The following is an 18,274-nucleotide window of genomic DNA, read 5'->3' on the forward strand; positions in this document are numbered from 1 at the left end:
ATATTATAACTAAATTTTCTTTTTTTTAGTACTGTCTAAATTAATCAAGTGTGTTAAATAAGAATTATAAGAAAAAAATAAGGAGTCAGGTTATAAAATTTTAAAGATGATATGTGAATCACAAAATAGATAAAATGTAGAATATGATTTGTAGAAATCATTCTAAATTTTTAAGTTTGTAACTTCACCTAATTTTTTCTTAAATACTAAAACTATCCTTACACCAATTTAAGAATATCTCATTGCATATATTAAAGGGTTAATTACGTCGACATCTCCTGAGCTATATCTGGTTTTTATGGGGACTCCCTTGATATGACTCGATCCATATTGGTTCCACTCGCGATATTGAGTTCATTAGGATGAGTCTATTTATTTAGTTGATTTTTGTTTAAAGAAATAAAATTATTTTTGCTAGGGCACATTCGAATGGGCCATGCAAACGCCTGCACGTGTTCATAAAAATAGAGATTATAAATTATGTGTTCGAATGTTTGTACACGTTCGCAATGATAGAGAACTATAATTCTACGTTCGAACGTGATTGGGTGCGTTCGAATGCATCGCGGTGAAAATTATTGGTTTGTTAGGGTTTTTAACTTAGTTGATGGGTCCTTAGGGTGAGCCTTTATAAATATGTGGAGAAAACCCTAATTAGATTTTATCTGATAATTGAAAATGGCATTGTGCCTTTATCTTCTTCTCTTCTTGCTCTAGCCATTGGCGCCCTCTCCCACCTCATTCCTTCCATTGCCTAACTCTTTGGTCGGTTTTCTCTAACTCCTAATCTCTCTCTTCTACAACAACTTCTCTCCCTTTACTCCAAGGAATTAAGCTAGCACCTATCTAGCCATTAAAGGGCTATTAAGCTAGGGCTTATCTAACCTTCATCCACTGTTCAGTCGATATCTCAAGATTTAGCCATCTAAACCCTACGATCGTGGATTCATTGGAAAGATCTTTCCAAAAGCGACAATATATCCAAAATTCAGGAAGATCCAACGGCTAGATCATCCAAAGCGTCCTTCGAAAATCATGTTCTCAATCTAGTCTAAAACTATTTCGGATTGGATCAAGCCGATTCGTAACAACTGATATTAGAGCCAATGTTCCTTGGACAGTCATGATACCACTAGATTGAAGGCAGTAAGGCAAATAAGTGACCAAGGCTTGGAGATGGACCACATGGATTTGTCGAGGTAACCATCCCAACCTCATCTACGAGATCCCATGGAGTACTTAGTGGGTTTAGCCGATCTATCTCAAGCCATAGCTTCCATGGCACAAACCATGCTAGAGATCAAGGCGACACTTGTGGACATGAACGAAAGGCGTACCCCTAAGCAAATTAATAGTAGGGAAGTTAATTAAGGTGGCATCCGACCTAGAATCATTGAGGAAGATCCAGCAAGGGCGGCGACTTCTATGGCTCCACCACTAGTTACTGCCCCACCAGATCGTCAACCTCCACCTCATGAGCCTTATTAAAGACAAGAGGATCATAACTTACCACGAGATAGGATTAAGCGAGGACCAATCCTGGAGGCACCATGGCGACAACGCGATGAACTGCAAGGGCATCGCACCGATTTACCACCATTACACCCGAGGGCATCTATGGCCCCATGCCCAAAGAAGGAACCTTGGGAGGAGTGGGAAGAGCTCCCATATCAACCAAGGGTCCAGCATCATGAGCCTCTTCACCAAGGACACGAGAATGGACACGAATAAATGCTACAACCTTGCACTGTTCGAGTTGATTTTCCTAAATTCAGTGGGAGTGACCTGTTGGATTAGATCTATAAGGCAGAGCAATTCTTCAGTTATCAAGAGACACTTGACCACCAAAAGGTGCTTTTGACTTCATTCCACCTTGAAGGCGTAGCGGTGAGATGGTTTCAAGCAACACATTGTGCGTGCGTCTCCATTACTTAGGAGGAGTTTGCTAATGCACTTTGTGTGTGTTTCGGATCCTCTAACTATGAAGACTTCTAAGCCATATTGACGAAGCTAACCGAAAAGACCTCTATAAGAGCCTACCAAGAGGAGTTCGAAAGAATTAGCAATCGAGTCCACAAGTGGTCGGACTCAGCTCTCAAAAGCACTTTCATCTTCGGGCTTCGTCGTGATATCAAAGTGGAAGTCAAGGCAACACATCCTACTACTTTGTTGGAAGCCTTTTCAACGGCTTAAATGATGGAAGAGAAGATAAGGGAGTTAAAGGCAACACACCATCCAGTATGGAGCACTAGCGACCCGCATTCTAACTTTAGACCGTCGATCTCGGGTGTGGCACGTTCGGGGTGGGTTAGACCAACCCCACCACCAACAACACTTGATCTTAGGGGACAGCTGATGGGACGATGCCTCACACTAGTGGAGATCGAAGATCGACGCTCAAAGGGCCTATGCTTTTATTGTGAGTAGCACTTCATACTGGGCCACAAATGTTCCAAACAGCCTGCTGCCATCATGCTCATAAAGGTGATGATCGAGGATGATCCCATTGAAGATCTTGAGGAACAGTAAGAGGCGGAAGGTGGCCAGACTGAAGAGGACAACCCGCTTGATGTCCAAGTCGAGCTCTCCCTTCACTCTTTCGCCAGCGAGTCGACTCTGAAAACTCTTTGGGTCAAAGGTATGATTAAGAAGAATAAAGTCCTAATTCTTATTGATTCAGGAAACATCCACAATTTTGTAGATTCTCGAATGGTGAGGCATTTGCGATTGGAGTCGGAGTCTTCCAATAGCTTTGATATGGTTATCGGTGATGGCACCATGTTGAGAACGGAGGGCATATGCCGGAGAGTCTAACTACAAATTTAGGGCCATGTCTTCTGAATTGATCTTTATTCGTTAACTACAAATTCAATGGCTTTGCAATCTTGGATCGGTCACCTTTAACTTCATCATCATTGCAATGGAGTTCAGTCATGAAGGCCGGCCGATTTAGCTAGTAGCCACATCAAGCAAGAAAGCTAAGGGAGCACTGTAGTCCCTAGAGGGTTTGTCGAAACCCATGTGCCATAGGTTCCTCATGCAACTCATTGAAGGGGCTAAGGACGTGGACGATCCAACGCACTTACCCACTGACTTAAAGGCTATTTTGTAGGAATTTAAAGATATATTTCAGCAGCCACATAGATTGCCTCCACCTAGAATGCAAGACTATCGCATCGAGATCATACTCGAAGCGGGTCCAGCAAATGTGAGGTGATACTGTTATCCCTTCATCCAAAAGGAGGCTATAACAATGATTGTCTAAGAGATGTTGTCTAGCAGGGTGATAAAACCAAATCGAAATGCCTATTCTTCACTGGTCTTGCTTGTGTGGAAAAGGACGGATCGTGGTGGTTTTGTGTGGACTATCGAGCTCTCAACTCCATCACCATCAAAGATCGGTACCCCATACCAGTGATCAAAGAGTTGCTGGATGAATTGGCAGGTGCATATTATTTCTCAAAGTTAGATTTGAGAGCGGGGTACCATCAAATCAGAGTAGTATCATTCGATGTGCATAAGACATCGTTTAGAACTCATGATGGGCACTACGAGTTTCTCGTTATGCCTTTTGGTTTTACTAATGATCTTGCTTGATATGATTCGGACTTCACCGACGTCGTCTCGAGCATGGATTCACTTTAGGAGTGTTTTTATTTCATGTTTTAGTGTTTAATTTCTATTAAAATAAGTTTTTTGTAAGTCGCGTTCGAACGCGGTTTGTGAACGGGGTTGTGAACGTGGGTGAAGAGAGTGCATTATGCATTCGAACGCGGTGCGTTCGAACGCACTGTGAACGCCTACATCGCGTTTGCAAATACCGAGAGGGGCGTTCGATCGCGCGTTTGAACGCCTGCATCGCGTTCGCAAATCTAGAGGAGTGAACTCGGTGCGTTCGAACGCGGTTGGGCGAGTTCGAACGCGGTCGGCGAAAATTATATTTTTAGGGTTAATTTTGAGTTGTTGGTTAGCCTTTAAAAGGATGTGGATGGCAACCAAAGTCAGGATTGATTATTGAATATTGAGATTGAGTTTTGCCTTGCCTCCTTCGTCTTCTTCGCTCCTGTTCTCTCAATCCCCGGCGACACCGCTTCTAACCTCTCTCGACCGGTCAATCACCTTAGTCTCTTAGGGGTGGCCTTCTCCTCCCCCTTCTTCCAATCTATCCAACACTTGCCCTAACCTTTCCATCAACCATAACCCTTCCATCACCACTTTTTCACCGGTGCCACCCTATTAACGCCGGTCCTCCACCATCCACGGATCCAAAACAGATCATCCTGATGTTCGTCCACTAAATGAACGATATCTCGAGATCCCCAACCCGAATCGCCTGAAACTTGATTTGTTGGAAAGATATTTTACGAGGCTACAACATATCAAAATTTCATGTCGATCCGACGGTGGCATATTTTGGGATCTTATTTCAAAGTTCCGTACCAGATCTAGTCCAGATCTGAGAATCGGAAGAGATCGATCCTTAGCCCATAAGGAGAGATCGTATCATTGCCACTTTTTAGAGCTTAATGAATGATATCTTTATACCTCATTTGAGGTATATGTGCTGATATTCTTTGATGATATATTAGTATATAGCCGTATATGGGAGGAGCACATGTGACATCTTCGGGCGGTACTTGGCTTATTGTGTTTACACAAATTAAAGGCCAAGGACTCCAAGTATTGATGGGAGCAGCAAAGAGTTGACTACCTAGGCCACATCATATCTAAAGATGGAGAGGAAGCTGACCCTAAGAAGATCCAAAGTATGGTGGAATGGCTGCTGCCCAAGACTACCAAAGAGCTACGTGGCTTCCTTGGCTTAATCGGCTACTATCGTCGGTTTATGGCGAACTATAGCAAGGTTGCGGCTCCCCTCATGGCCTTGCTGCAGAAGGGTGCATTCACATGGACGAACAAATCAAAGGAAGCATTTGAAGCCTTGAAGAAGGCGATGATCTCAGCCTTGGTCCTTGTTTTAGCAGATTTCACCAAACCGTTCACCATTGAGTGCGACACATCCGGAGTCGACATTGGGGCTGTTTTCCAAGAGGGTAGACCTAAGGCTTACATGAGTAAGGCTCTTTCTGAATGTTCACAGCTGCTATCCACTAATGAAAGGGAGATGCTCACCATCATCCATGCTATCACCAAGTGGAGGCCTTATCTCATCGGGTGACACTTCATGATTCACACCGATCAAAGGAGTTTGCCATACTTCCTTGGGCAGCGCATACACACACCAGCCCAGCAAAGGTGGGTGTCCAAGCTACTTGAATATGATTATGAGTTGGTGTACAAGAAGAGGACCGAAAACAATGCCGCCGATGCCTTATCAAGGTACTCGAATCCAACCGAGCTGGCAGCAATTTCAGCATCGATTTTTCTATTTTTTCTAGTAGCTACAGGAGGCCTATAAAAGGGATCTGGACACCATGAGGATGTGGATGACCTTGTTGCAGATTCTATTTGTATGTAAAAAGTTGTGGTGAAGGACGAACTCTTGGTGGACAAAGGCAAGATAATTGTTTTAGCTGAATGCCACTTGCGCTTGGAGTTGATGCACTGCTTCTGTGACACCCCTATGGATGGACATGATGGGGTGTTGCGCACCTATAAATAGTTGAGCCAGAGTTGCATATGGGCTGGAATGAAGAAGGATGTACAATCCTACGTCAAGGCTTGTGAGATGTGTCAAAGAGCGAAGATGAAATCGGCAAAACTTGTTGGCTTGCGACAACCGCTTCCGATTCCAATGAAAGTTTAGGAGGATGTTGCCATGGATTTCATCGACGATCTACCTAAGGCTAGAGGACATTCCATGATCATGGTGGTGATAGATCGTCTCAACAAGTATGCATATTTTTCAGCCTTGGCACATCCCTACACGGCAAGAAAGGTCGCAGAGGTTTATGTGCGTGACGTGGCCAGGATGCATAGTATGCCAAAGTCGATTGTTTCATATCGTGATCCTATATTTGTGAGTCAATTTTTGCAGAAATTCTTTGCTCTCCAAGGGACTACCTTTTGTATGAGTTCAGCCTATTACTCTCAAATGAACAACCCATCCGAGGTGTTGAATCATTACTTAGAGTAATACTTGCGGTGCTTTGTCAGCAAGCGACCACAGCAGTGGCTATCTTATTTGTCATGGGCTAAGTGGTCATACAACACGGCCTTTCACTCAACCATTAGCATGTCCCCGTTCGAGGCCGTCTATGGTCAGCCACCTTCGACCTTGCATATATACTTGTCATCAGCCCAAGCCAACTAGACTGAGGTGGATGCGGTTTTGCGAGATCGTGATGAGGTATTGAGGAGATTCAAGATGCACCTAGTAGTTGCCCAGAACTGAATGAACCAAGTCTATGACCAATGACACCAAGAGAGGTCTTTCTCGATTGGGGACTGAGTTTACATCAAGCTACAATGATATCGGCAAAGGTCGGTTAGACCTATTCCTAATCAAAAGTTGGCTCCAAAGTTTTATGGACCGTACTAGGTGATTGAGAGAATTGGACCCGTGGTGTACCGTCTAAACTTACTTGAGGAGGCACAAATACATCAAAATTTTCATGTCTCAAGTCTTAAGGCTCAAGTTCCCCCTACCGAGATGATTGGAGTTGTTCCACCCGAGCCAATAAGGGCTGATTTCGACGAGTCAAAAGCCGGACTGAGTACTCCTATTCTAGTTCGGATCCTAGTCAGATGATGCACTCGTGTCCAGGACGATTAGGTGATTGAGATTTTGCTGGAGTGGTGAGGACGCACAGTGGATGAGGCAATTTGGATGCTCGAATTTGACTTCATGGACCACTATCCAGTGCTGACACCTTGAGGGCAAGGTGAACGAAAGTGTGGTAGAGCGATACGACTCGGTCCATATTGGCTCCACTAGCGACACTAGGTTCATTAGGATGAGCCTATTTATCTAGTTGATTTTTGTTTTAAGAAATAAAATGAGTTTTGCTGGGGCGTGTTTGAATGCAGGGACCGCGTTCGAACGGGCCATGCGAATGCCTACACGTGTTCACAAAAATAAAGAATGCAAATTGTGCATTCAAACGGACTTAGGCTGTTCGAATGCGATTGTTCGAATGCCTATACACATTCGCAATGACAAAGAATTGTAATTCTGCGTTCAAACGTGATTGGGCGTGTTTGAACGCACCGGGGCGATCAGTTTGTCAGGGTTTTTTTAACTTAGTTGATGGGTCCCTGAGGTGAGCCTCTATAAATATGTGGAGGAAACCCTAATTGGAGTTTATCTGATAATTAAAAAATGGCATTGTGCATTTATCTTCTTCTCTTCTTGCTCTAGCCATTGACGCCCTCTCCCACCTCCTTCTTTCCATCGCCTAAGTTTTTGGTCAGCTTCTTCTAACTCCTAATCTTTCTCTTCTACAATAACTTCTCCCCCTTCATTCTAAGGAATTAATCGAGCACCTATCTAGCTATTGAAGTGCTATTAAGCTAGGGCTTATTTGACTTTCAGTCATTGTTCGATCAATATCTTAAGATTTAGCTATCCCAATCCTGTGATCTTAGATTGTTGGAAAACTCTTTCCCAGAGCGACAATATATCCAAAATTCAAGAAGATCCAATGGCTAGATCATCTGCAGCTTCCTTCGAAAGTCACGTCCTCGATATAGTCCAAAATCATTTCGGATCGGATCAAGCCGGTTAGTAACATCCATAAATTTTTTAGGTTACAATGTCCCCCTAAATTTTGTAACCTGAACGTGGAGTGAAGTTCATATTTAAGATTTAAATTTGGAAAAAGAGAAGGAAGGAAATATATTGAAGGCTTCTAATAAGATTATGTATTAAATGTGTGATCAATTTAATAAAAAATTCTACAAGTAGCCTAACAGAAAGACTTCTTTATTGTCTTTAATGGCTGAAGATGTCAAATTATAGTGAAAAATATTAAGAAGGTGAAAATAAAAATAACCTATATAGTAGAGTACAATTTGTAACTAAGAAGAAAGGAGTCTAAGGCTCTTTCTTGTATATATTCAAAATTAGATGGGGTAAGACAAGTTGGATGTTGTCCTCGGTTTTTTTTTTTTATCTTTATTATATTTGTTTTTTGAATTTTGTATATAAAATTAACTATATATATATATATACTAATAATACAAATGTGTTCGAGAGAAAAATGCTTAACTTTTTTACCATTTTATATACGATATATAATGTTGATTTTTTAGTATTTTATTATATAATTCCCAGATCTAGTTAGTGCTTTATAAAAACACATACAAATATAAGAAATATAAGAATAAATAGAAAAGTGAGGAGAATAAAGAGAAGAGTCTGTATTTATCTTAAGAATTTTGTTATTTACACTAAAAATTCACTTGCTTTTAATTTTTGTGAATTATGCCCATTCTTAGTTTTCTATGCAGATGAAAAAAAGGAAAATTTATATATAACACCCTATTTTTTAACGAAATTATAGTTTATACCCTATATTTTTACAATTTACAAATCGAGCCATATAATTTTAAAGAATATGTGTAAAAAATACTTAGATTTGAACTAACATTATGAGAATATTTTATTAAGTCAAAATATTTTATTTTTAAAATAACTAAAATATTATTATTTCTAAAATAACTAAAATATCTTTATTGTAACTTGGTTGAGGGTATTTTCATAATTTTTAAATATAGTTAACTTAACCTAGATGTTTGGTTAAGTCTAACCAGCAAATCTAATAATAGTGTATTTTCTACACATATTTGCTAAATTATACATCTCGATTTGCAGATAGTAAAAATATAGAGTGCAAATTATAATCTCGCTAAAAGGCATAAAAAATTAAAAATAAACAGTAGCATAAAAAAATGGTAAGAGTCACAATTTTCGTACTTAAACTATGAAATTTTAATTCAGTATTATTTCAAAAAAAAATGGTACGGATTCTTTTGTGTTTTTCGTTAGGTATTCGATCCCAGCAAAAAGTAGGGTGGGGGTATACTGTTTGTCATAGCAATGATGGTCAAACTTTCAGAGCTTATTTAGAATTTGTTTTGACCAAGCTTGGGAGTTGGGTTGAAGGGATTCTTGCATAAATTATGTATCTCTTCGATCTTGTGATTCGAATGCCACATACTCCTTATTGACCCTTGCCTACTTAGGGTAATGCATGTTATATTCTTGACAGAGTGAAGACGGGTCAAAGTCTTATCTTCGTCAAGGTTCTTTGGATAAATCATGCGGTAGAGGATGTCTTATGGGTAGACATGAAAACGGATCGGATAGTGCTTAATCTATATCCGGATCTATATTTTTAGTCCGGATACGGATGTTGGACGGATAGCAAAATTTAAAACCAAACGGATACGGATAATTTTCGGATAGATCATCGGATCTTAAACGGATATTGATTGAATTTAAAATAATTATAATATTTTATTTAGATATAATTAATACAAAATTATTAACAGTTTTATAACAAATAATTTTTTTGCATGTCAAATATATAAAATTAGAGAAATTAATCTCTATAAATAATATATAATGTATTATTAGTAGCAATATTAATATTTACTATTTAAATAAGTAAACTTAAAACCGTAAATCATTTAAAAAAATGCGGGTAAACGGATATCCGATATCCGTATCCGAATCCGAAAAATATATCCGACCCATATCTGAATCCGTATCCAATATATTTTTAAAAATTCTATCCGTATCCGAATCCATATCCGAATCGGATCGGATAGCGGATCGGGTCGGAGTTAATCCAATCTGTTTTCACCCCTACTCGTGGGAGAGTGAAGGCGAATTGTGAGTTGTGGGTTTAGTACTACCATTTTGAGTTTGTTACAGTAGATTAGTAAGAATTTTTTGGGATGAAATTTTATTTATGATGTGCAGAGTTGTAACACCTAGGAAATAGAAAATAAATAAATAAATAAAAATTCTTTTCTTAGAATGAGCAAGTCGGGTGATGTGACCCCATTCATACAACTATGTAGGCAGGGTCACCTGAGGCTATGCATGCAACTAGTGTTGTGCATCAATGTGGCATGCTGGAGGGTAGTCCATCAATGTGGCATGCTGGAGGGTAGTCGGCCTCGAGTCACAACATGCCCACAATCTCGCTCTTATACTCTCCCTATATCGACATCTCATACTCATACATGACATCTCCCTACCAAGATCTTCAAGCTCTCTCTATAATTAGGTGCCGATGAGGCCTAGGAGCTGTCTCTATAGTCAAAGTCCTCGATGAGCCCCTTTAGCCCCTTCATCCCTTTAATTTGAGTGTTTTAAGTGGATGAGTGTTTCAATCGTTCATCCCTAATAGAAATAGGGAATGCTTGGTTGATCAATGGTGATCGGACCAATGACCTTAGTACTCGATGCCTAGTGAGCTTGAATGTGGGTGCTCTGTTTAGTGCCGATTAGCTCATCGTGATCTCCATTGTCATCCTCCTCGGACTGTGGCAACCTCCTATCATCTCCTCCAATCTCACTCACATCTTTGTAGCCCCTTGTTTCACCTTTCTCCCCTCTTTCCTAGACTCTAGGCCTTCTTAGCCTCCACACCCTATTATTCCATCCTTGCTGACTTTGGATCAGAGCTTGTTGGACCCTATTGCACAGCGGTGACCTTCCTCAACAACCTCCTTACCCTCTTGGTCATCTAATGACGGGTGGTTGACGACATTTTTCCTCTTGTTGTTAGTGTTGGTGTGTGATCAAGACAAGATAAAGGGGTTGACCCATTCCCTCTATCAAGTTGGGCTAATCGAGCTAGAGACCAGGTGGGCTAGGCTAGGTTAGCTCAAGCGGGCCTAGGCTAAGTAGGTTCAAGCTGGAGTCTACACCTAGGCTAAGTAGGTTCAAGCTTGAGTTAGGTGAACTGTGGGCTACACTTGGCCAAACCCGTCGTAGTCATTTCACACTTTTATTATATTGTAATTATTGTGTGTATAGTAATAACTCGAAGTTTATTGCACTTATCTTTGGATCTGCGCCAATCCTCCGGGTGATTCGAGTTTAGAGTGTATTCTCTTCGTCACTAGGAAAAAAATAGTAATTTTAGGCAAGTGAACTATCCTCCTTGAAACTAATTGATAATATGAAATGGTAATATAATTTCATAAATGTGACACCTACTACCAAATACACGTAACCCTCATGAGGGTGGAACCCAAATGACATATAAGTCAAGGTTTCAACATAATAAATAGAAGAAAAAACTATAAATAAAAAGAAGTCCATAATACCATAGGTCAAAACGAACTCCAAAATACATAACCATAGATAGATGCAATTGCCTACACAGAGGCTATAGGCTATCTAGCTTAATTTATATGAATAAATAAGTAAAAAGAAACTATAAACTAGTCTTTGCCAAATCTTCTATAAGCTTGAGGCTATCTATTGATTTAAAAATATTTTCACTAGAAGGTGGTGAGCATAAAGCTCAGTAAGTATTCACTACTATAGTCTAAGAGTAGTACAATTAAGGATGTCATAATAGATAAATATGAATATGCATATTATAATTAAATCAATGCATCAGTACTATATACTTATCATGCTCATCTAATGCGCACATGCATTAGAAATCAATAACATAGCATGCACCAATTTGAATGTTATGATCCAACCACAGGAGTCGAGTTAGTTCAGTTGAGTTGAGTCGAGTCAACTTAAGTATATTAGTTAGCTTTATCTTACTATTTCAAATTTTAAATAAATCGGGTAATCCGCAAGTAGATCCGATCCGCTAGGATTATTACTCCTATAAATAGGAGTGGTCATGTGTTGATTAGAAGGAATCTTGGAATGAAGATTAAGTTAATGTTGCAAATCGAACTAAAGAGATTTAGATTGGGTATTTGGATTGAAGGAAGTTCTTTGATGGTGATGGAAGGATAAAAGATGGATGAATATAGAGGTAGGGATAGTTGTGATTAGAGAAGAGATCGGACGAGGGGAAAGAAGGCATTGCTCCTAGAGGAATAAGGTAGTGACAGACGAGGAGAAGAATCTAACTAATGTTGGCTAGGGGTCGATAAAAAGTTAGGGCAAGAAGAAGAGAGAGAAAAGGAGATAGAGAGAAAGAAGATTCATACATAATATAACCCAACTAGGGTGCACTCCACAATACTTAAAAGCTTCCCTTTTGATCCAAACAATAAAAATAAATCTCTAAAATCCAAGCATTCTCGCCACGGCATACTCGAGCACGCCCGAGGCCGTTCAAATGCGCAAATCCCATTCACTGTCTTTGCGAACGCATCTAGGCATACGAATAGGCGCATTCAGATGGGCCTGAGGCTGTTCGAATGCACAAATCCCGTTCTCTATTTTTATGAATGTGTGTAGGTGTTCGAATGGTGTGTCCGAACATGATCCTTGACGTTCGAATGTCCCCCAGCAAAAAGCCTTATTTTCCCAAGCAAATTTATTTCTTTCGATACAACTTGATCCAGCTCTAGTTGTATCAATCTACCACGCTTTTGTCACCTTAACCTCAATGTGAGAAATTCAAAAAGCGATCCATGATGTCCTCTTCAGACTCCCACTTTGCCTTGTCAGAATATCGTCCGAGCCACTCCACTAATATCTCTATCTCTAGTCACCCTTCTCAACGTCGCCTCTGTCTTGCCAACATGCTCGTATGCATGTATCTCCTCCATTGGGTCGGGTATATATGTGCTCACTACCTGATCCGCCTATACTCTCGCCCGTAGTAGCAATACATGAAACATGGGATGAACTTGAGATCCCTCCAGCAAATCTAATTTGTACGCTACTAGTCCCACTCGCTCCAATACGCAGAATGGTCAAAAATACCGATGTGCTAACTTGGGATTGCGTACCTGACATAAGGTATCTTGCGGATATGGTTGAACTTGCACGAATACAAGGTCCCTAACCTCAAACTCCAACTCCCGATGTCACAGTCATATACTTGTTTAATGCGGCTCTGGTCCGCTGTCATGTGTTCCTATAACCTCCGTAGAACTACATCCTGATCTGCCAGCTCTATCTCTGTCTCCGTCTTCACTATTGATGCCTTGGGGTGTCTTCACTATTGATGCCTTGGGGTTGTATGTTCTCAGGGTAGGTGGTGGTCTATGTGACCTTGAATGGTATCGTCTCGATGGTGCTGTGAAATATAGTATTTTAGGACCACTCCGTCCATGGTAAGTAGTCGAGCCATCTCTTCAGTCTCTCACCCACAAAGCACTACAAGTATTGCTCTATGCCCCAGTTCACCACCTCAATTTAGCTATCTATTTGTGGGTGATAGGATGAACTGAGGTTCAACCGAGTACCATAGAGTGCGAAGTACTCAGTTCAAAAGTCACTAATAAAGACTCAATCTCGGTCGGATACAATCGAACGCGGCATGCCGTGAAGCTTGGCAATGTCATGCATGAACTCCTCTGCCATCGTCCTTACTAAATATGGGTGTACTAGGGCTAAGAAGTGAGCATACTTTGTTAGCCTTTCTACCATAACGAATATGACTGAGTACCCCCTCATAGAAGGTAAGCCTTCAATAAAATCCACAGAGATGTCCTCCTAAATCCTCTCCAACATGAGCAATGACTAGAGTAGTCCGGTTGGCCTTAGTGAGTCAGTCTTTGCCCGTTGGCATACCTCGCTAGCATGTACGAATGCCCTTAGCTCCTATCGTACTCCAGATCACGTACAACTTTGTAGTAGTCTCATATGAGTCCGTAGGATCCCCTCGTGTCCAGTCTTAAGGATAGAATGAAAATGTTCCATCACTCTTTGTCGTAGGCCTAGGTCGACAGGTATCCAAATGTGCCCATGGTCAAATAGCAATCCGCTTTTGCTCATAAATCTAAGATGACTCGTAGGGTTGTCCTCTATCTCTTGCAACATTCTCAAGATATTTGGATTAGTAGCACCTATGACTCGTATGTCATCTAAGAAGGAAAAGATAGGCACGGACAGGGCTGCCAATTTGGCCTATTCGGGTTGTTGGGAAAGCGCGTCAGTAGTCTTATTCTCCGCTCCTTGTACTATAGCTCGTAGTCATATCTTAATAGCTTGGTGACCCATCTCTGTTGCGTGGGCATGTAAATCCACTACCCCATAAAATAAGGTAAGCTCATTTGATCTGTCCGGATCACAAATCGCCTACCAATCAAATATGGTCTCCACCTCGTCATGGCGTGCAAGATAGCGAGCATCTCTTGCTCATAGGTGGATAGCTACTGTGACCTCTCGGTCAAAGCTTTGCTAAGGTAAGCAATGGGCCTCCCAATCTATATCAATACAGCTCCTATGCCTGCTCCTAATACATCTCACTCGATCACGAATTGCTTGGTGAAGTCGGGTAGTGCCAATATTGGTGTGATCACCATTGCTATCTTTAGCTCCTCTATTGCCTTTGGTGCTGCATCAGTCCATTCAAAGGCATCCTTCTTCAGCAAGACTGTTAGTGATGCTGCTATCTTCCCATAGTTGGCCACAAATTTATGATAGTAGCCTGTTAAACCAAGAAAACCATATAGCTCTCGTACCATCCTCAGTTGTGTCCAGCTGAGCATGCACGCCACCTTACTCGAGTCGGCCGTAACTCCCTCTGCTGAAATGATATGCACTAAGTACTCCACTTGTCGCTCGCCCCATAGGCATTTACTCTGCTTCACCTTGAGAGAGTGGTCTATCAAGAGTACCAACACGGACCGTAGATGAACCATTTGCTCCTCCCAAGTCTTATTGTACACCAAAATGTCATAGAAGAATACTAACACATACCGTCATAGGAGTGGACGGAATATGTTGTTCATCAACCATTGGAAGGTCACTGATGCATTCGTCAACCCAAACGGCAACAACTGAAACTCATAGTGCCCGTCATGAGTTTAGAACGCCGTTTTATGGACGTCCTTAGCACACACTCAGAACTGGTGCTACCCTACATGAAGGTCTAACTTGCTGAAGTATGATGCTCCCGTCAGCTCGTCTAGTAACTCCTCTACGACTAGTATCGGATATCTATCATTGACAGTTATAGCATTCAGTGCGTCGTAATCTACACAGAAATGCCAGCTGCCATCCTTCTTTCTCACTAATAGAATCGGTGAGGAATAGGAACTTTGGCTTGGCTAAACAATGCCCTACTCCAACATCTCCACAACTAGCCTCGAGATCTCTCCCTTCTGGATGTGTGGATAATAGTAGGGTCGTACCTTTGCCGGTTCAGCCTCCGGTACAATCTCGACCCTGTGATCAACGTTCCTGGCAAGTGGTAGCCCTTGTAGAGCATCAAAATATTTAGAAAAGTCAGCTAATAAGCAATCCAAATCAAGACGAGTAGCTAAGTCAGAGACGATCTCACTCTCTGTGGCCGCTAGCTATAAGAAGTAGGTAACTTTGCCTATCCGTGGAGCTCCCACCAACAGCCGTAAGAAGGGGCTCATTTGCGTACGAACTCCCCCGAGTCATACTACATGTTCATCTCTCCAAAATGTGAGTCTTATTTATGAAAAATCAAATGTGATGGGACCAAGACTTTATAGCCATTAGGTGCCTAGCACAATGTTAGCTCCTCGAAGTGCTAACGGGTACAAGTTCAAAGTGAAGCTATGTCCTTACACCCGTACCACCACTCCTCGACAAACATTGTCGGCTCTAAGGCGAGTGCCATCACCGATGGTCACATCAAATCCAATAGTGGGCTCAGCCTCGAGCCTTATACTCCATACTAATCTCTTGTCTAAAAAGTTATGCGTGCTCCCCATGTCAAATGAGGATGTGTACACACTGCTTTCAGATGAGCCCATCCACCCGTAGGGTCTTTGGGGCGCTAATACCAAAGTATGCATGCATCGAGATCTCGCTTGCATATCCTCCTCCACGATCTCTTCAAGCTCCTCTTCGACTACCTCCTCTGTGACATCTCCCTCAGCCTCTTCATCATAATCGTCAATCAACATGACACTGCCCGTAGCCTTAGTGCATCGATGCCCCGGCGTGTAGTGCTCGTTGCACTAAAAACATAAGCTCTTGGGTCGTTTTTTATCCACCTGCGCTTAGGATAAGGATTGGCCCTTGGGTTGCATAGCTCCTCCTCTGAACTCGGTCGTCGGTCTTGGGATACCCCGCTGTCCAAAAGAGGGCGTCGGTGGTTTCGTCATGGAACTGGAACCGTCAATTATAAGCATTATTTATATATCGGCTATCTTTCAATGTCCAATTCGTCCTCATAGCCCCTTTTAAAGCAGTATACTTAAGTTCTATTCTTGTGGCAATTTCAAAAGCCTCCATTGAAGTTCACGGTTGCATGGAATAGACATAAGCTTTTATCTCCTCACATAGCTGCGCCAAAACGTGCTCTTCAATGCTTCTTGTGGCCACCTTGGAAAGCAACGATTGCTAAGTCGCTCAAATCTTCTTGATATGCTACTATAGTAATTTTTTGTGTCAATTTGGAGAGTGTAGCACCATAATCTTCATATCCAATAGTCCCAAACTGTCGAGCTAATGCAAAGGTGAATGCCATCCAACTGTCGAACTGTTGATGGGCATGCATTGATTGGTACTAATGTAATGCTGCATCTTCCAAATGAAAGCTCGCAATAGGTACCCTAGCGTCTTTTGACATGCCATGACATGAAAAGTACTATTCGGTACGAAAGATCCAATCAATAAGATTACCTCAATTAAACTTTGGAAATTCTAGCTGAGTGGATCGGATCGCTCGCGGAGGCCATAATCACATCCATTATCTATTAAGGGATCCATCCTCATTGTTGGCGGATGGAGGAAGTGAATCTCCACACTACAATGTTTCCTTTCCTCTTCCTTGCGAGCAGCCAAATGTTCATCATCATATGGCCACGTTGCTCCCGGTTCGCCCCAGCCTTGGTGGTGATTATTTCATCGACAATCCACGCCGTGGTTCACTCCCGGTGGGGCTGGGTATAGTATCCTTGACTAGGAGGGTTGGGTAGTAATGCGTCCGTCTACTCTAGAAAAACTCTCGTCGTCAGTGGAGTTTGGTTGGCCACTTGTGTAGTTGCGGCGGGTTCCTCCGGTGTTTGCCCTCCGCACGATATCATACGAATCACCTCATGTAGGGAATGCATAAGGGCTTCTTATATTCGTTGGTTATGGTCCATCATCCTTTGTTGTTGGTCCATCATTTGCTGAATAAACGCTGCAACATTAGGATCAAGCGGCGTGGAAAGAGGCGCACTCGGAGTGGTACTGGTACTAGCGACGCTAGTGCCACCCGTGATTGTCGGTGCGCTTGGGTCTGGGTTCGAGTTAGCATCCGTCATCCCACGCTTCGCTCTCGACCTTGTGTTAGTCATAGTCCGAGAACTAATGGTTATAATACCACTGTTATGAACTGGACTAAGGAGAGAGTTAGATTAGGTATTTGGATTGAAGGAAGTTCTTTGATGGTGATGAAAGAATAAAAGATGGATGAATATAGAGATATGGATACTTGCGATTAGAGAACAGATCAATGAGGGGAAAGAGGGGGTTGCTCCTAAAGGAAGTAGGGCAGCAACAGACGAGGAGAAGGATCTAACCAATGTTGGCTAGGGGTCAATGTGAAGTTAGGGCAAGAAGAAGAAGAGAGAGGAAAGGAGATAGGGAGAAAGAAGATTCATTCATAACAAACCCAACTAGGGTGCATTCCACAATACTTAGAGGCTACCCTTTTGACCCAAACAATAAAAATAAATCCCTAAAAATCAAGCATTCTCATCGCAACATGTTTGAAAGCGCAGATCCCGTTCACTATCTTTGCAAACACATGCAGGCGTTTGAACGGGCGTATTCAAACAAACCCAAGGCCGTTCGAATGCACAAATCCTGTTCTCTATTTTTATGAACGCATGCATACGTTCGAATGGTGCGTTCGAACACAGTGCCTGCCGTTCGAATGCGGTCCAGCAAAAAGCCTTATTTCCCAAACAAATTTATTTCTCCTGATAGAACTCGATCCAGCTCTAGTTGTATCAGTTAAGTTATTCATTATTTCATATTTATCTTTTATAACTGTTAGATTGTCTTTATATTTCTAGGAGTATGTCGTAGCCTTAGAAATATTCTGATCTTTCAAACCTTAGTCATCTTTCTCCAACAGTATCCACCCTATTTTACGATCATCCACCACCACCCTTGGCCATCCGTTACCCTCCAACAACCATCACAACATCATATATTTACCGTTTTGCCCTATTTGACCTTGCTCCACTATTTTATCTTTTCATCTAGACGTTTAATTCTCATGAAACTAGATTC

The 18,274-nt window shown here is 41.7% G+C and overlaps 1 protein-coding gene across 1 annotated transcript; it reads left to right on the top strand.

The window, feature by feature from the left end:
• Window positions 1-4,768: 4,768 nt before the first annotated feature.
• On the top strand, window positions 4,769-5,179 carry LOC140766859 (uncharacterized mitochondrial protein AtMg00860-like). Its single transcript, XM_073106521.1, has one exon. It carries the CDS (start codon window positions 4,769-4,771, stop codon window positions 5,177-5,179), a length of 411 nt encoding a protein of 136 aa, XP_072962622.1.
• The last annotated feature ends 13,095 nt before the right edge of the window (window positions 5,180-18,274 follow it).

Source organism: Typha angustifolia, chromosome 9, assembly GCF_048772165.1.
Source record: "Typha angustifolia cultivar Huaian chromosome 9, ASM4877216v1, whole genome shotgun sequence".
In the NCBI taxonomy this organism is placed as follows: domain Eukaryota; kingdom Viridiplantae; phylum Streptophyta; class Magnoliopsida; order Poales; family Typhaceae; genus Typha; species Typha angustifolia.